The 20,140-nt window shown below is 39.2% G+C and overlaps 2 protein-coding genes across 3 annotated transcripts in view; both read left to right on the top strand.

Annotated features, from left to right (window-relative positions):
- The window catches only part of LOC309478201 (uncharacterized protein), a 43,940-nt gene extending 36,063 nt beyond the window's left edge, over positions 1–7,877 (top strand). Inside the window, exons 2-4 of the mRNA XM_082141816.1 lie at positions 3,878–4,091; positions 4,445–4,513; positions 7,568–7,877. Of these exons, the coding sequence (XP_081997942.1) occupies positions 3,878–4,091; positions 4,445–4,513; positions 7,568–7,620 (336 nt within the window). The 3' untranslated portion in view covers positions 7,621–7,877. The remainder of the gene's footprint in view (positions 1–3,877; positions 4,092–4,444; positions 4,514–7,567) is intronic.
- LOC309478197 (uncharacterized protein) overlaps positions 1–20,140 on the top strand; it is a 60,104-nt gene that overhangs the window by 36,037 nt on the left and 3,927 nt on the right. Inside the window, exons 2-5 of one of the 2 annotated variants that reach the window (XM_082141811.1) lie at positions 9,926–9,965; positions 10,090–10,139; positions 15,230–15,443; positions 19,196–19,264. In XM_082141811.1, the coding sequence (XP_081997937.1) occupies positions 10,125–10,139; positions 15,230–15,443; positions 19,196–19,264 (298 nt within the window). In that variant the 5' untranslated portion in view covers positions 9,926–9,965; positions 10,090–10,124. Of the gene's footprint in view, positions 1–9,057; positions 9,966–10,089; positions 10,140–15,229; positions 15,444–19,195; positions 19,265–20,140 lie in introns of those variants that run through there. The other variant, XM_082141810.1, reaches the window with a different exon arrangement.

The following is a 20,140-nucleotide window of genomic DNA, read 5'->3' as shown; positions in this document are numbered from 1 at the left end:
TTGCACACACAAGTTGAAAGGCATTTGTTCAAATCAAGTTCCTTTATTAATCATTATGATACATAACAAAGTTGGCTATGCTATGTACAAAAAAAATCAGCCCAGAATATGAACGCAATTACACGTTAAGCATTTTCCTCCCATAGAAAACCATTATAAGAACGCTTAATGTGGCTTAATGCAGATTAGAATGTCCCCTTATTATGTCGAAATAACAAGATATTATGTCGAAATAACAATTCAATGTAATGCAAATACAAGATTTTTGTAGAACCTCAATGGTGAATAAAGACTAACCAGACAAATAACAACATTGAACACTACACAAACAGTAATTTTATTTTTTTCATTTAGGCAATTAATTTTCCATAGTGACACAGGAGGTGCCGGATCCAATGTCGGAGGTGACGGAACATGTTCCGGCTCAAATTAAGCCCTCTGCCTATTTTTCTAAACTGCGTAAACAGTGCTGCTCTGTGATCAACATGTTAAGCCCACCCTGACTTTTTTAATCATAGTTAGGACATGCAGAGCAAATAAACATTTTCTAGTGGTATGTATTCTAGTGGACTAGTGATGGGGACGAGACCGCCTATACGAGACGAGTCCGAGAAAGCAGAAATCGGTCTCGAGACCGGACTCGAGTACTACATCACTAGGCGGCCATCTTGGGACGAGACTCTGGCGTGGCAGCGGCCATCTTGACCGAGGGCTCACGGGTTGTAGGTGATGAAAGGCCACAAAATAGCTGTGGCCACTACGAGAAGCGACTGCATCTTCCAGAGCTGACTCATGTGCGGCAGCAATCTTGTCTGAAGGCACAGTAAGCATGATGGGAACAGTCTCCGGCTCGGCAGACCCGACGTGAGGAGTCTCGGGCTTGGCAGATCTGACGTGAAGAAGCTCGGGCTCGGCAGACCTGACGTGAAGAAGCTCGGGCTCGGCAGACCTGACGTGAAGAAGCTCGGGCTCGGCAGACCTGACGTGAAGAAGCTCGGGCTCGGCAGACCTGACGTGAAGAAGCTCGGGCTCGCAGACCTGACGTGAAGAAGCTCGGGCTCGGCAGACCTGACGTGAAGAAGCTCGGGCTCGGCAGACCTGACGTGAAGAGGCTCAGACTTGGCAGGCATGATGCCACTCACCAAAAAGGCATAATCTATATATTTCTCAAGGGAGAAATTAATTTTCCCCACAGGCAGTCCAGAACGCAAGGGTTTGTCAAGTCCAAAACGAAAAATATTCTTTAGAGCCATGTCATTAAAATCTACCAAACCACAAAGTTCACACAACTCTTCAACATATTCCTCCAGGGGTCTATTCCCCTGGGATAAACAAAGGAGGGAAACTGCTGGGTTCATGGTCATGAACATAGACTTACAACCAGAGATCTACAGGAAACAATACTTGACAAGACACATGTCACTTCTAGTTTAGCAGTTAACAACAACACTTCCAGTTAAAGACATTAAATTTCAGCAGTTTTATGTTTGCAGTTTACAGTTAATAAGAATAAAATATTTGTTTGAGCAAAAGAACCAAACAAATGCAACTTAAAGTAAAAATTATTCATTCATTCTGATTCATATTAAAAATGAAATCTTGTTGAACAGGTGTCATAGTGTGGTATGAAGCAGGGTGCGATTGCTAATGAGAGACAGATATCAGCACCACACGCAGGGCCGGATTAACAATTTCCTGGGCCCTGGGCAACAAGACTCAAGGCCCCCCGTAGTTAGGGGGGTTCGGGGGCATGCTCCCCCGAGAAAATTTGGATTTCTCTGACCTACATATGTGCAATTTAGGACTTTTGAAGGCCAAAAAATTATAAGAAATAGGCTAGCTTTAAAACCTTGTCATTAGATTATTTATCAATACCTGCTCTCTCCTCATCTTCATATTTCTTATTCTCTCAGTATTCTTATCCTGGCCTATTCTACCTCTCCTAAAGCTGAACTTTGACTGATAGTCTTTTCATTTTCGTCTGTGTCAGTGACGAAAATAAACATAGGCTCAACTGATATTTATACGTTTTATGAATCATTTTCTTGTTAATTTTAATGTTAAATGTTAATTTACTCAAGGCTACCAGGAAAGCTGTAGCCTAAGTCAGTATTGCCATTAGGAACCTTCTGCAAGCTTTGGGATTTGAAAACGTCTGTTTTTAAATGTTAAAAGTAATTTTAAATAATACAAATTATAGACTACGTTTACCGCAGTTGGTGGAATTGGCAGACGTTCCCTTTAAGCATCGCGCGCTGTGGAAACGCGTCAAAGCATTTTCAGGTATAATTATGCAGCATTAATGCACGAATGATTTTGAATGAATATTTTAATCATGTCGATATACAATGGTCACATAATGTTAAAACTAATCTTGCTATTGATATCTTTGTTAGACTACCGACCCTATAGAACAAATGTCCGGCTAATATCGAACCTGAAATGAACTTTACCGCGCTCAACCAGCGGGAGTGCATTTCACGAATTAGTAATCGCTGGCGTTCAGCGGGAGGAAAGTCTGCGTGAACCCGCGTAGATGCAGTTTATGCAGTGAAGACTGTAAAGAGTTTGATACCTGTATTTCCTACCTGTCAGGGCCCCCTAGATGTCATGGGCCCCTGGGCAAGTGCCCAGTTGCCCTAATGGTTAATCCGGCCCTGACCACACGCGAGTCCTGCAGATATAAAGGAATAAGGACATTTAATTTTACCGAACTACCCGCAAGCGCTTGATTACTATTCACACAGGTCAGTGTATTAGATGAATGAAACTTGTGCGGTAACGCAGCGCTGTTTCACTTGGTCTACACTATCACACTAAACTGAATTTGAGTGTGTTGAAAGTTATGTTATTCTCTGTGTTTGAAATTATATAACCCTGGAGGCAAGTTGAACCCAAAGGCAACTTAAATCAACAAAACATGATCAAACATGAAACAGAGGCATGACCAGGCATGAGGCATGAAACTCAAAACAAGAACATCAACAAGAAACATTCAATACTCAAGACACAGGGCAAACATGAGGGTTTAAATATACAAGACTAACGACTAGACAAGGACACCTGTGAACATTTAAAGGAACACGCCGACTTTTTGGGACTTTAGCTTATTCACCGTATTCCCCAGAGTTAGATAAGGCCATACATACCTTTGCATCTCCGTGTGTGTGCCGTAACTCTGTCTGACGCACCCACCGCTAGCCTAGCTTAGCACAAAGACTGGCGGTAAACGGCTCCAGCTAGCATACTGCTCCCAATGTCTATATTATCTAATGCCAATATTTTCCTATTTACACATTGTGATTTGTATAGTCACAGGGCAAACATTAGGGCTTAAATATACAAGACTATAGACTAGACAAGGGACACCTGTGAACATTTAAACAATCAACCAATGACAACATGACACAACAGACAAGGGAACACATGACAGGATCACATGACTAGATCAGGGGATCACGTGACAGAAAAGAACAAGAAACAAAAAACAAAACCCACAATGTGACAGTGTTAGTTTGCCTGTAGTAAGCTAGATCAACATTAGATTAACATACTGATCATACTCTAACATTTCATCATGTTGAGCTATATAACATTGATTAGTTGTATGTACATTGGAATTTCTCTGAAATTAAAAAAATCTTTGGGAACTTTTGGGATATTGTTAGTACACAACTGCAGGAAATATATCACACTATGCAAGTGATTTTTGGATATTTTATTACAAACTTCTTACATAATATTGTACCTTTAACAGTGTTCCTGTGAATAGATCAAATGTATATGTTGAATTCACTCTTCATTTACAGTGGATAAAACCATGCTTTTTCTAATAAAAAAACTTGTACAAATACAATCTTAATGTTACATCATGCAGTCAAGTGAGAGAGAGAATGAACATCTTAAAAAAGCATCGATGGAATTGGATAAAAGATCGAAGGAAATGGATAAAAGAGCGGAGCAACTGGACAAAAGGGAGAAGGAACTGGATATAAGGGAGAAGGAACTGGATAAAGGAATGAAAGAACTGAAGAAGGCCGGAGGAATTGATCTTTTGAAACTCAAAAGTGAAGAATCAGAGGCACCTAACAGTAAGAATTATGGTTTTGATTCACATTTTGACTGATGCATATGATGACAGAGGAGCAAAAGTCAGTCAAAATCTCAGTAAAATCAAAAACGACAAAAATAATTCTTTAAATAAATAAGCAAAAAAACAAACAAACAGAAGATGTGTCCTTTGATGCATGAAAATCATAAAAACTGTAAGAAACTGATAAATGAGGTGACCTGTGACCTGCATCATTATTTCATAGAACAAAAAAGAAAACTTATATTTCCCCTACTCTGAGCTTTATGCTATGTTTGATAAAGCATCATCTTTATGTCAATTTTATTGTGCAATTCAAACAATGAGTGTTTGTTTGATGCTCTTTAATGACAGATTGCGGTTGCTGGTATAATCAAGCGGCAGAAGGAGAGGAACCAGTTTCCTTCTTCTGTCAGAACACAGGTTTGATCTTCCTTCTGCTTTCTTCTTGATTTGTTTTCCACGTGCATTCGCACACATCAGGGCTGTGTTTCCCGTACAACGACGTAACTCGCTGCTTAACTACCATAGTACGATGCATCGTTGAAGAAATCAACTAGCCAGTCAAGACTGTTTCCCGAAACCCATATTGTCGAAAAAGTGGTCGTTCAACCACGTTGGTTAAGGATGTCACGCACGTGGAGTTATTTTAATGAATCTGCTTGAGATCGAATTAATGCTAGATGTTTTGCAATAATTAAAAACATGGCATCTGAGGACTATTTCTCATTTTTCTCAGTTATTTTGCTCTATTTCCAGATTCAATCGTAGGCTCGTTCTTATGTACTAGAGCACGTTCACACATGCGCACTCTTCAAAAACTGTGCTTTAAATCTCTGGACAAACTTATAGACGTAAATGACATTTGTATATATTCCAAATAAAATATATAGATTGTAGCCTACTGAATGTCAGCTAGCCTATTTTGCTCAAGATAAGGATTTATTAAAGGGGTCATGAACTGGCTTTTAAAAAAATATACATATTGTTGTCTGAGGTCAACTTATGACGTTCGCTTGGTTTTTACATTCAAAAACATCAAAATGAATGAATAATAGGCTATTTTCTCCCCATATAGCCTGGTTTTGAGCCTAGCTCTTGAAACGCTCGGTTTCTATGGGCGAGCCGCATTGAAGACTTGGAAGTAAACGCCCACTGCTATGATTGGATAACAGTTTTGCATATTATAATGAGTTTAATTTAATGCCTGAATCGGTGGGCGGGGCTAAACAGGCAGTGTTGAAGTAGGCTTTGATCTGGTTTGATACCCTTTGACGTCATAGATCCCCACTTTGAAAAACCTGTGGTTCGCTGTGCCTGGTGTCAGTAAAAGCTGTTATTGGACTAACAAAGAAGTTTTCAGTTCTAAAACGTACAGGATATTCTTATATGACGACATGTCAACATCTTATATGTCAAAAGCTCGAGGAAAATTAGATTTCTCAGTTCATCACCCCTTTACATACCTGTCAACCCTCCCGTTTTTCCCGGCATTCTCCCTTATTTTACCTTGCTATCCCGCTATCATCCCATTTAAATATTTTCTTGTATTTCTCCCGTATTTTTAATCTTTCTATAACATTTTTTGAAAAATTCCCACTGGGCGCAAACCAGTTAAGCAGAAATCCTGCCCTGCAGCTAATTTCATTGTTTAAGGTTACAATGACGGGTAGGTTTAGGGATCAGTGTTTGGTGTAGGTTCCGCTGTAGTAGATTGGGGGGGGGGGGGGGGGGTCGCACGAAGAAGAACAGCAGCATCCTGAGGATGGACAAACATGAGAGAGATGGCACTGGAGACTATATATGTTATGTATTATGTATGTAATACAGAGATTATGTATTTACACTCACCTAAAGGATTATTAGGAACACCATACTAATACTGTGTTTGACCCCCTTTCGCCTTCAGAACTGCCTTAATTCTACGTGGCATTGATTCAACAAGGTGCTGAAAGCATTCTTTAGAAATGTTGGCCCATATTGATAGGATAGCATCTTGCAGTTGATGGAGATTTGTGGGATGCACATCCAGGGCACGAAGCTCCCGTTCCACCACATCCCAAAGATGCTCTATTAGGTTGAGATCTGGTGACTGTGGGGGCAATTTTAGTACAGTGAACTCATTGTCATGTTCAAGAAACCAATTTGAAATGATTCGAGCTTTGTGACATGGTGCATTATCCTGCTGGAAGTAGCCATCAGAGGATGGGTACATGGTGGTCATAAAGGGATGGACATGGTCAGAAACAATGCTCAGGTAGGCCGTGGCATTTAAACGATGCCCAATTGGCACTAAGGGGCCTAAAGTGTGCCAAGAAAACACCCCCCACACCATTACACCACCACCACCAGCCTGCACAGTGGTAACAAGGCATGATGGATCCATGTTCTCATTCTGTTTACGCCAAATTCTGACTCTACCATCTGAATGTCTCTACAGAAATCGAGACTCATCAGACCAGGCAACATTTTTCCAGTCTTCAACTGTCCAATTTTGGTGAGCTCGTGCAAATTGTAGCCTCTTTTTCCTTTTGTAGTGGAGATGAGTGGTACCCGGTGGGGTCTTCTGCTGTTGTAGCCCATCCGCCTCAAGGTTGTGGCTTCACAAATGCTTTGCTGCATACCTCGGTTGTAACGAGTGGTTATTTCAGTCAAAGTTGCTCTTCTATCAGCTTGAATCAGTCGGCCCATTCTCCTCTGACCTCTAGCATCAACAAGGCATTTTCGCCCACAGGACTGCCGCATACTGGATGTTTTTCCCTTTTCACACCATTCTTTGTAAACCCTAGAAATGGTTGTGCGTGAAAATCCAGTAACTGAGCAGATTGTGAAATACTCAGACCGGCCCGTCTGGCACCAACAACCATGCCACACTCTAAATTGCTTAAATCACCTTTCTTTCCCATTCTGACATTCAGTTTGGAGTTCAGGAGATTGTCTTGACCAGGACCACACCCCTAAATGCATTGAAGCAACTGCCATGTGATTGGTTGATTAGATAATTGCATTAATGAGAAATTGAACTGGAGTTCCTAATAATCCTTTAGGTGAGTGTATTTATGTTAATATCTGCGCAATTATTGTGTATTTATAATTTATAATTAATGTTGACAGGTGCCCCTTTAAGGTCGATTGTCAGAGCTGTCGTTCCAAACACACACGTTTGCGATGCTGTTTGCGAATGTTTTATGGAACGATGGTTTCGTGAAACACAGACTCGTTGAACTGCCGATAACGACGGAACTTGCAACCATAGTTTGCTAACGATGCTTTCAGGAAACACACCCCAGTTTGTGTTTCAGCGCGTCCGCATGTTTTTGCTCACCCGTCTCCCATTATTGCTTGATTTCTATTCCATATCTACACTTCCTTCCTCTTTGTTCTCTGCCAGTGTGTTCTGTGCTTTTTGCTGTTCACCTGCTGTTTTTTTTTTCTTGTCTAGTTTTCTGATATCTGACATGTTATTTCTCTTCCCAGGTTGTGCGATTCCCCGTTCCTCTCCAGGATTCCTTGCTCTCTGTTGCTGTTGACCAGTTGGACTATTACTGGTGCTGGAGTTTAGATTTCCCAGGTTTACCGATCGCCTCTCTCTCTGCATTATTTGTTGCTGTGAACACCGACTTGTTTCCAATTGTGAGTTAGGATTTCCTTGTTAGTTCTGTTTGCCCCTCGCCTGACCATCCTGACATTGATTCTCGTCTCACGATTCGGATTTGAATTCCCTGGACTCTGCCTGATTTATGTACTGTCTTCATTATTATTCTTCAGTAAATTGTGGTTAATAATTTTTCTGCTTTTGGGTCCTTCCTTCATGAGATTGTAACATCATCACTTAATTCACTTCACATCAAGTTACAGTACAAACTGAAATCATAAATAAACACCAGAGGGCGCTAAAACACTTTATAGTACTAAAATGTATCATCTCATGTAATCCCACAATTGGGGGGAATAAGGACAATTCTAAGGGCCCAGGCACTTCTGGGGGCCCCAGAGATCGATTTTATTAACGGAATGGGTGCGGTAGTGCCCAACCTCATATTCTTTCATAGGGCCCAAAATTGATGGTGGCACCCCTGCATCTAAGATACTCAAATCTTTCTTTCTTCAGTAGAAAAGAAATTCAAGTTTTTGAGGAAAACATTCCAGGATTTTTCTCCATATAGTGAATTCAATGGGAACCAATGGGTTAAAGGTCCAAATTGCAGTTTCAAAGGGCTCTACACGATCCGGGGAATAAGGGTCCTATCTATCCAAACAATTGGTCATTTTCTATTATTTTTTTTTTTACATTTATATACTTTTTAACCAGAAGAAAGAAAGACATAAATATCTTGGAAGACGTGGGGTGAGTAAATTATCAGAACATTTTTATTCTGAAGTGAACTAACTAGTTTTTACTTTACAATTGATGACTTATTATAATCTAATTCTTTCAGCTTCAGTCCAAGATGTTCCACTCAATGTTATATCTATGGCTAAACACTGACTACTGACTGTATAGCCTGCATCCATACACAGATCATGAAGGAAGCATGCATCAGTTCGGGGAACTACGCTGGACTTCATATAGCATGAATCGCTGCCAACGCTCAACTGGACAACAGCCAAAAATCTATGACATCACCTGCACCTCACTCTTAAGAAAACTCTTGGTTCTAAACGGTTCCAAATTACCGGTTCTTTGGCTTGTAACAACAGAACAGAACCCTGTTTCTAAGGTTCCATAAAGAACCATGCATTGAAAGTGCTGTAGGACCTTACTGGTGTTATAAATAACCTTTTCAACAGTATTTATTTTCATTAATATATTAGTATCTTCTTCATATTAATAATACAACTATTACTAATATTATTTTTTATATATATTTTTTTTAGTCCTCTATCTACCTGGTCTTATTGTATCTTGTAACCATTTGGGTTTTAGATTATTTATTTTTTTTAAAAGCTTGTTGTGTCAATTAGGTAGGCTACATTTATTTTTTATTGACAATGGCAGATTGTTGGAAAAATGACAGTGCTCTAACAACAGAGGTTAGCTAATAACAATTGATATAGAACACGATATAGATGTAATGAAGACCAAGTTCCAGTTAAATATCTTCACAATCCCCTATGATGTCTTTATGTTCTTCATTATGTGTGTATTCTGAGTGGCAGTGAAATGATGAGGTTATGATGTTAGGGTTCAGCTTCAGGAAAGACCTTCTCATATATCGTACCAGTGTAGGCTATAACAGAGAATTCTGTGTCGAATTCAAAGAAGGACGCCCATCGGGAGCAGGGGATCATCTGTGATCTAGATGACCAGTCCATCCCTGATCATCACAAACAGTGGACCACCCATCTCTACCAGTGATAAGAACAGTGAACTCCTGAACCTCGAGTTGGGAATGGGAAGTTCGGATCATTTTACTGACTCGGATCTTTGAATCTCATTCATCAAAATGAACCAATCTTTTTTCCCAAGTCATTTAGTTCATTGCAGCAGAATATCATTAAAATGTTACATGTTAATAGCCAAATTCCCCAAACACATAAAATGTTTATCACATTTAGAATAAAAAAAATAAAAAAAAAATGCAATGCAAGGACAAGACCGATTTATGAGAAACAGAAACGATGAATTCATTGCATGTCTGGGTCTTCAGGCTGTGCAGTCTGTTAGTTCACCTCACCTCCCGATCTAAGCCGTTCGTTCATCCTGAGTCTTCGGGGTCGAGCATCTACTGTAAAAAAGGGTTCGAGTCATTCGTTCATCACGTGACAGCTCGAGTCGCTCACACATCATCGCACAGATCTGCTTCAGTAGAGCCTCTGACTGCACCGAGCGAGTTTGCAATTAACACACACATACATTTTTTGGGTAATCCTGGTGAGTCAGAAACAGCATTCCTTACTTTCACTTCATTTTTATTTTACAGAATAGAAAAACGCCAAATGTCTATCTCCAAAAAGTGTCCCTTTCTCGACGTCACATTTATGCTTTCTTCAAACAGATTTTGCGCAAAACATCGCCGAGCCTCAGGAGAAAATGGGGGCAGCAAATGTAAGTATATATATTTTTCATTTAAAAGTTTGACACAGCTAACATAATGCAGCTTATGAACTTAATAAGTATTTCACATTATAATGCAGTTGTTGTTTTGATATAGCCTATTCATTCTGCTTCTTTCAATATGGTACTTTAAGTATACATTTGTTCATTTAGCAGATGCATCTGTGTAAAAAATCACTGAAAATGTATTTAAAAAAAACTGACAATGAAAATGCATAAAGGCAAAACACTTTCACACAATAATTGGAGTGTTTCAGAACAGTTAAAATATGATTGCAAGAGGAATAGACTAAACCACACACACACACAAATTATATATATATATAATTAATGCCAGAACGGCATTAATCCCTAAAAACGAATTGAACTGCAGCGTGTAAGTGGCGCATGACTTTTTATGTCATCTTGGATCGGTTGAGGGAATTTTCTGGAATAAGATAAATTTAGGAGGATGCCATGTTTGATTCTACTTGTTGATTAAGGTTAAAACACAACATCTTTCAGATTTGCTTTCAGTTAACATGAAGGACTAAAGCATTAGCCTGTCTTGATAGTTAATATAGTTTGTTGGTTTTGTCAACAAGCTCGTCAAATGTGTTTTGCAAATCTGCTTTCTAGTACTGGGTAATATGATGATGATACAGGCTATATCGTGGTGATGATATAGCCTGGAATTCCAGACCTAAATCTGAAAGATTAATGGTCTGGGGTCGACTAATGAAAATCGGCCAGCTCGAGGGGCGGCACCAAGCATGCATTTGAAAATCTCGCTGCACGCAATTGGATAACACTACGACCAATCACAACAAGCCCCATACGCTTAGCTACCAGCGGAGCTAACTGGTAGATTAGACTCTTACCGTATCCGGTCGGCAAAACAGCAAAAACGCCCTTCTTGCAAAGGAACGATTCGAGCGGCGTCTTCTGTTCCTCTTTTAGATAAAAAGCCAAGTTTAACTCGTTCATTGTAGCGGCCAAAGCCGTTTCAAACAACTAGTGTTCATCCATAGCCATCTCGCAATGTTTACTAATGACTTCGACATCACAGCGCTGTCGTCTTCTGTTTAGCTCGCCACTGGCCCGCCTATATCAGATAACCCGATGTGATTGGTGCAGCTCAGATCGAGGGGCATAGTTAATGAGCATCATTACTTGACACCAGAGTAACTCGCTGAGCAAATTCAACTTGTGCTCTCGTGAGAACTCTGGATTTCCAGGGTAGCGATTATATAAAGTGAGAATCGATTGAACCTTTTCTATACCCTTTATATATCGCAGAATGCAAATATATCTGTGAAGCTTTTGGTTTAGCAGGAATTACTGACTCGTTAGAGCAAAAAAGCAACATGGATGAATTAGTAATAAAGAGCAAGACGTGCTTGATGTTAGAAGGAGTTATTGAAAGTGCGAAAAAGGAACTCAAATTCAGTATTCACACACTGACAGGCTGATAATGTGTGTCATTAATGTTAATCATGCAAAGTACAAAGAGAAAATCAGACTGAATATCTCTTGTAGCTTTAATAAGTATTTGTGTGATAATAATGTTGGCTCAGAAAAAAATTAAATAAATTATGCAACAGTGTAAGGATCCGCTAGAGGCAAATAATAGAGAACCCAAGTGCAATTTCTTACAGACAAGATCAAACAAGAAACAAAAACATAGTGTGGCATGAAAACTCAGAACAGGAAAAACAGGAACATAAACAGACTTAAAACCAGAGATCTACAGGAAACAATGTGTTGGGTCCGAGTCCACCTTTGTCGAGTCTGAGTCGAGTCCAAGTCAAGTTTAAAGACCCGCCCCTCTTAGTTACTGTTGCTACGTCCGCCAAGCCATTCTGCTCTCACTCCACATGTTCTCACACAGTGAAAAATATATTGCAGAGCAAAGAAGACAAGCTTTAAAATGTAATAAATACCATTTATTTACTATTTGAATTTTAAAATAAATACCATTTAACTTAATGTGTAGCGCGTTAGTTCAAATAGCATATGAACTGATCATCTATTTTAGTTATAGCACAAATTAAACATGAATGAACATTAGAACTGCAAAAAGATGTCAGTATACACAATTTTTCAAGTTCAAATCCATGCCGGGAATTATGTCTATTCCCATGGCATAAACAAAGGAGGGAAACTGCTGGGTTCGTGGTCATGAACATAGACTTACAACCAGAGATCTACAGGAAACAATACTTGACAAGTTATGTCACTTCTAGTTGGGCAGAGTTAACAACAACACTTCCAGTTAAAGACATAAAATTTCAGCAGTTTAATGTTTGCAGTTTACAGTTAATAAAAAAATAAATAAAAATTGTTTGAGCAAAAGAACCAAACAAATGCAACTATATGAAAATTATTCATTCATTCTGATTCATATTAAAAATGAAATCTTGTTGAACAGGTGTCATAGTGTGGTATGAAGCAGGGTGCGATTGCTAATGAGACGAGAGAGATATCAGCGCCACACGCGAGTCCCACGGCTATAGAGGCAGAGCGCAACGCATCATAATCTGAAGACCACGCCCACCAAGGGGGAAAACAAACCAACCGTCTCCATTGACTTTGCATTGCGAGAGGCTGCCTTGCCATTGTCATTTCTTGCTTCTAACAAAAGACAGAAAAATGCCTAAAAGCTGCTGTGTGACAAGGTGTACAGCAAACAAGCTAAGAAACCCAGAAATACGTTTTCATAAGCTGTCGACCCCAAAAAACGAGCGTTTGAGGACATAAAAGTGGATACAGGCTGGAACGAATGGGTAAATTGTGGGATCCTGACACTCAGTATGCACTAAAAATACACTACGTGTGCAGTAAGTTAAACATTTGGTCACTGGTGAGTCAAATATCCAAATGTCAGTTTTATATATTATATTTCTGTAAGATAAACTATCCTGTGTTGCCGATTACGGTCTCCTCCAGCGGACGTACGTTAGTTCTCAGTAATGAGACACGTGACGCTCTGTCTCAACTGCCTGTGTCCACTTTTATGTCCTAAGCACTCGTTTTTTGGGGTCGAGAGCTAATAAAAACTTATTTCTGGGTTTTTTAGCTTGTTTGCTGTACACCTTGTCACACAGCAGTTTTTAGGCATTTTTCTGTCTTTTGTTAGAAGCAAGAAATGACAAGGAGGCAGCCTCTCGCAATGCAAAGTCAATGGGGACGGTTGGTTTATTAGATTAATGAAACTTGTGAGGTAACGCAGCGCTGTTTCACTTGGTCTACACTATCACACTAAACTGCATTTGAGTGTGTTGAAAGTTATAATGTTATTCAATGTGTTTGAAATCATAGAACCCTGGAGGCAAGTTGAACCCAAATGCAACTTAAATCAACAAAACATGATCAAACATGAAACAAAGGCATGACCAGGCATGAGGCATGAAACTCAAAACAAGAACATCAACAAGAAATATTCCATACTCTACAAAGACACAGGGCAAACACGAGAGTTTAAATATACAAGACTAACGACTAGACATGGGACACCTGTGAACATTTAAAAGGAACACGCCGACTTTTTGGGACTTTAGCTTATTCACCGTATCCCCCAGAGTTAGATAAGTCCATACATACCCTTCTCATCTCCGTGTGTGCCGTAACTCTGTCTGACGCACCGACCGCTAGCCTAGCTTAGCACAAAGACTGGAGGTAAATGGCTCCAGCTAGCATACTGCTCCAAATGAGTGACAAAATAACATTGTGATTTGTATAGTCACAGCGTGTACAAATAACAAGGTCACATGAGACACAGCCATCTTCTAACCGTATACATACTGGGAACTATATTCTCAGAAGGCGAAGCACTAGTAGACTAGTAGATGGCTGTGTCTCATGTGACCTTGTTATTTGTACACGCTGTGACTATACAGATCACATACTGTATACTGTATAGTCACAGGGCAAACATGAGGGCTTAAATATATAAGACTATAGACAAGGGACACCTGTGAACATTTAAACAATCAACCCATGGGCGTCGGAACCATTGTATATGGGTGGGACAAGACCCACCCACTTTTTAAGACCAATGATATTATTGGCTACCCACTCACTTTTACCGTCTCTAATTCAGCGCATTTGTCTGTTCGCTTTTCAGAGCCGCCGTCAGTCAAATCCATTCCACTTGAGGAATTCCCTAATAAATTAAACTCTATTTCCGCTGAATCGCTACATTATATTTCTCAACGAGCCGCAACTGACGAAAGTAACCGCCCGTTGTACCCTTCCAGTCAAATATTGCATTGCAGACATCAATAACAGCTTTAAGTTGTCATTGCTGGCAAATGACCATGGAATTAGGGGGATAATCCACGGATAGCTGTGCATTTAATGCTCGACGTGGAGGCAAAGAACCGCGCGACGTGAAGTGGAGTTTAGTTTAATTGACTTGTTTAATTAAAAGGCACCAGAATATGGTATTTACTCCAGTAAAAATTTTCTGGGGGAGGACCCACCCACTTTTTTTTTTCTTCCGACGCCCATGAATCAACCAATGACACAACAGACAAGGGAACACATGACAGGATCACATGACTAGACCAGGGGATCACGTGACAGAAAAGAACAAGAAACAAAAAACAAAACCCACAACGTGACAGTGTTAGTTTGCCTGTATGAGACTAGCAGTAGCTATTAGCTATATCAACATTAGTCAAGTCAAGTCAAGTCATCTTCATTTATATATCGCTTTTAACAATGTAGATTGTTCCAAAGCGGCTTTACAGAGATACAAGGATAGTTTAAAGTAACAGAGATTGTTTTGGCTTTATAGCAGTTCTTGAATAAAGTTATATTCCAGCTAAAGTTAATTTGATTGATTCACTTCCGTCGCAATGATCATTAGTTATTAACTTAGGGGCCGCTAACACGACACCGTTTTAACAGGAAACTCTACACAGAGGGCTATTGTTAGTACACAACTGCAGGAAATATATCACACTGTGCAAGTGATTTTTGGATATGTTCCTGTGAACAGATAAAATATATACACTGAATTCACTCTTCATTTACAGTGGATAAAACTGTACATAAAACTTGTTGTAAAAATACAATCTTAATGTTACATCATGCAGTCAAGTGAGAGAGAGAATGCAAATCTTAAAAAAGCAGCGATGGAATTGGATAAAAGATCGAAGGAAATGGATAAAAGAGCGGAGCAACTGGACAAAAAGGAAAAGGAACTGGATATAAGGGAGAAGGAACTGGATATAAAAGTGAAAGAACTGAAGAAGGCCGGAGGAGCTGATCTTTTGAAACGCAACACCAAAGAATCAGAGGCACCTAACAGTAAGAATTATGGTTTTGATTCACATTTTGACTGATGCATATGATGACAAAGGAGCAAAAGTCAGTCAAAATCTCAGTAAAATCAAAAACGACAAAAATGATTCTTTAAATAAATAAGCAGAAAAAACAGAAGATGTGTCCTTTGATGCATGAAAATCATAAAAACTGTAAGAAACTGATAAACAAACTGACGGTAGAGCCTATTGGCTCGTTTCCACTGAGCGGTGCGGTACAGTACGGTACGGTTCGGGTCGGTAAACCATGAATCGGCTAGCGTTTCCACTGCTAACAGTACCCTTACTTGATAGGCATGGTGTAGCCTATGCCGGAAAGAAGCGATCAACGTCAAACAACAATGGATGACATACAGCAGGGGCCTGTTTCAGAAAGGAGGTTAAGTGAAAACTCTGAGTATGTTAACCCTGAAATGAGGGAAACTCTGAGTTTTCTGTTTCAGAATGGGAGGTATGTTAAACCTGAGAAAGCAGAGTAAGTCAAGCCTGTTTCTGAAAGAGAGGTAACTTATACTCAGAGTCAGTTACCATGGTAACTTACTCTGTGAACCTAACCTGGTCGGGAACAGGTTTTCTTCGGTAAACCCAGAGTTTATTTCGGTCTCCTCCCCTTTTTTAAAGAGGAAGTGGTGTTTAAACACCTCATTCATTCTTTCAGTACATTTTTATTAATAAAAATAATAAATAAAATATTGCTATTTTTACTGCTGTTTTTTATTTTATTTTATTTTATTTTATTTTTATAAGATGACGTCTATATAACTCCTTAACTGGCAAATGAAAATACAGTAGTAGATTAGAATTACATAATGTAGTTCTAAACAAATTCTACAGAATTAAACTGTGGCATTTACTGGAAATCACTGAACTGTGTTCATCTGTGCACCAGAAGTGGGGGGGGGGGGAGGGGGGATAAGAATACCCGTTTATACTTGGATATAAACTTATATTCTAGGCTATAGGCTACTCCACATAAATATGTGAAAAAAATCTGAATGTGTAGATTGTGTGATGTGTAGACACATAATATTAACATTACCTCTCTGTGGCAGCAGAAACTCTTTATCCCCATGTGATGAGCATTTGGTTGAGTACACTTTATAACACCATTTATCATAATTTCTGGTGTATTGAGTAGGCGACTTACAACTGCCTGGGGTTCTGTTGGGACAGGAGGCTCCAAAAGACAGATATTACCATCAGAATATGTTGGGACCAACAAAAAACCCAACCCAAAGTAAAATAAATGGAAAATAGCCTATATAAAAAAATGACACATGTAAACCTCTTACATTTTATGAAGGCCCTTGGATCTTCGGGAGTGACTGGCTCTGAAGTCCCTCCAGGAATTCCCTCAGCCAAAAATGCTGCTGCACTGCTTGACACTGGATGCTATTTAGTTATTTATGTCAAATGTAAAGTCAAGTAGCCTACACCCATGATATGCTCAAGCCTTACCTAATTGAATTATGTTTTTATATTTAATTTTCAGCTGCTGCCATGTTCTTTTAATGCCTGCAGGATTGCCCCTACATGAAAATTAAAATTAGGTTGAATAACACACTGTTCTTTCACCTCTGATATTATAACAGTTGGGTAAGTACTTGTATTACTAACTACAAATGACATCTTCAACAGTGTAATTAGATTAATGTCTACTTATTACTAATTACTAAATCCCATATCAACCTCAACCACTTGAACAATAGGCCTACAAGGAGAGACAAGAAACTGCACTTTTAATGCTTTCAAATAAACAATATAAAATTGCATGAATTATTCTTGAATTGACCAAAGTGTGTAGAGGGAGAAGGTTACATAAAAAATATACCTTTTAAAAATGTATGTTAAATATACAGAATTGTTCTATAGTCTAATGCATTTACATCAGATTTTACTTTAAATTACAGAAGAATTAAGAGTAATCCCTTTAATTAAATTGCAGTATTTAGATTACTTGGTAATTAATTACACCCAACACTGTATAACTAATTAAAATGTAAAGGTGAGAAACATGCAGACCTCTTTTTGTCTGGCGCTGTTGCCATGGTGACTCATAATATCTGCGCTCCATTGATAATGGCTTTTTATAGTGGTGGTGCACACGCTTAACTCAGAGTAGGTCAACTCAGAGTTGATTGAACTAACTAATTTCAGCTGTTCTGTAACCGAAAACTCAGAGTTTCCCATCTCAGGGTAAGTCAACTCAGAGTTCAAGTTTTAACTCAGAGTTGGTTGAACTTCCTTTCTGAAACAGGCCCCTGATCTTGTTCTTGCTTCTCAGCATGTTTGTCACAAGAAGCCAAGCGCCGATATTAGGCGTTTCTCAATACCAAGTACGCAAAGTTCGGACTTGCCAATTCTGACTCAGGAGAAAGACTCCCGAGGACGCGAGTCCGGTAATTCTGCAAATGGAACAGTGCGTTCTTCAAAGCGTCACTCAGCTCGCTCTGCTACTCCGGTTATCTCTGTATGTACATTTTAAGCAACAATAAAACCGAAATATGTTATAAAACACCACACTGCCTCTTTACGTTTTCATTTAAAGAAATCTTAAACATTATAGCCACACAAATGTGGTTCAGGCAACGCGTATTGATTATATTCACTGCATGTAACGTTAGCCTATTTATAACAAAAAATAATAATAATTTACCCCACAACCCTGCCTCTTTTCGTTTAAATGTTACAAATATTAAACTTATTAATATGGTTCATGCAATATGTGCATTTGTACTCTGATCATCTTCACTGTAATAATTTTTTTTTTTTACAAAACTAAACCCTGTCTCTTTTTGTTAAATTTCAGTTTTATCAATAATAGCCATTATAAAAGTATAGGTAAAAAGTACAAGAAGCTATACAATAAGAAATAAAGCAAACAATTCAGTCAAACATACAAAGTCAGCGCTCTAGTCTAACGTTACAACGGTAAAGTTAAATAGCCTAAATATAAAGTTATGAAATTTCACTTAGCCCTCAGTTTGGCCAGGGAACAAATTATAGATTCACAAGACCAAATATCGCCGGTTAGACATACACAAGACAAATTATATCTCATGTTTAACCACTACTGAGACGTCAGAGTCAGCGGCAAACGTCAGAAGGACTAGCCGAGGAAAGGTTGTTCCAGGTGGGGTACATGAGCGCCGAGCCCGGTGATCGCCTGGATCTCACAACCTGGATCAAATTTTCATAAATCTTTATAAATAAACCACAGATTTGAGCTTTAAACAACTACATTCTTGCCTGAAAAACTCTTAAAATTACATTTCGTGACACAGTAACAGTAGTATTATATTTAAACTGTATATAAAAAAATGGCGCTTCTTATGCTATCATTCCCCTTGTAGCACGTGCAAGTGACGATACTCTGTCAACCAATCAATGTTCTGCAGTGAGTCTAGCTCCACCCTTTAGTACCGTACCACTGTGCTAGGTTCCCCAACGGAAGGGTACTGAAAAAGTGGTACGGTACGGTTCGGCATTTTGGAACCATTCACAACTTTTGACAGTGGAAACGGAAATAAATGCGTACCGTACTGTACCGTACCGTACCATGCCGCTCAGTGGAAACGAGCCATAAGTGACCTGCATCATCATTTCATGGATCAAAAAAGAAAACTTACATTTCCCCTACTCTGAGCTTTATGATATGTTTAATAAAGCATCATCTTTATGTCAATTTTATTGTGCAATTCAAACAATGAGTGTTTGTTTGATGCTCTTTAATGACAGATTGCGGTTGCTGGTATAATCAAGTTGCAGAAGGAGAGGAACCAGTTTCCTTCTTCTGTCAGAACACAGGTTTGAACTTCCTTCTGCTTTCTTCTTGTTTTGTTTCTGTTTTTCACGTGCGTTCGCACACATCGGGGGTGCGTTTCCCGCACAACGACGTAACTCGCTGCTTAACTACCATAGTACGATGCATCGTTGAAGAAATCAACTACTGTAGCTATTCACGACCCAGACAGCATGGTAGCATTGATACAATGCTGAGTTTTGATCCAAACCATCATTTTGGTTGAGATTGACATTTCAGTGTTTAAAGTGTGTTGGATCAGCATTGAAATTTTTACAAAAGTCAACAGCACACATGGGTGAAGACAGTGACATTGAACTAACAGTGATTTGTAGTTGATGAGCTCAAGATCATTCAGGCATGTATCTCTGCAGAACACTAGTGGGTGTTTCTCTATCAGTGGGGCGTTTTCAACCGCTTTACCCGATTTGCTCTAATCCACTGGGGGCTTGGTTTAAGGGTGGGCCTTCATGATTTTAGCAAGTCTGTTAAAAAATGGTTGAAAAACATTTATTGTAGTTTGAAATTGGCCACTGATTGGTAAACGCCCATTTTGGTTTTGCATGTGCACTTCTCAGTAGTCTAATGCTTCCTCATTAGAGAGAAAACATAGGTGCATCCTACACAGACGTCTTGTTTGTTGAAGCACCGGACATACTTACATGACTTCTCTAGCACAGTTTCAAACAATGGTGCATCTACATTCTTAAAAAATGCACATTGCTTTAGTAAAGTTTATTACGAATTTCCTGAATAAAGTTCTAACGTCATTTAACACATTTCTTGAAGTGCAATAGACAGCAAGAAAGTTACACTGCAAACATAGCCCATGTCTTGCATCCGTCAGTGCTTGCATGCAGAGCACATTGCTCCTTTAGTAG

Source organism: Leuciscus leuciscus (genome assembly GCF_965113295.1).
Source record: "Leuciscus leuciscus genome assembly, chromosome: 16".
NCBI lineage: Eukaryota > Metazoa > Chordata > Actinopteri > Cypriniformes > Leuciscidae > Leuciscus > Leuciscus leuciscus.
Note: the sequence above shows the minus strand (reverse complement) of the source record. Positions and strands in the feature narration are given on the sequence as shown.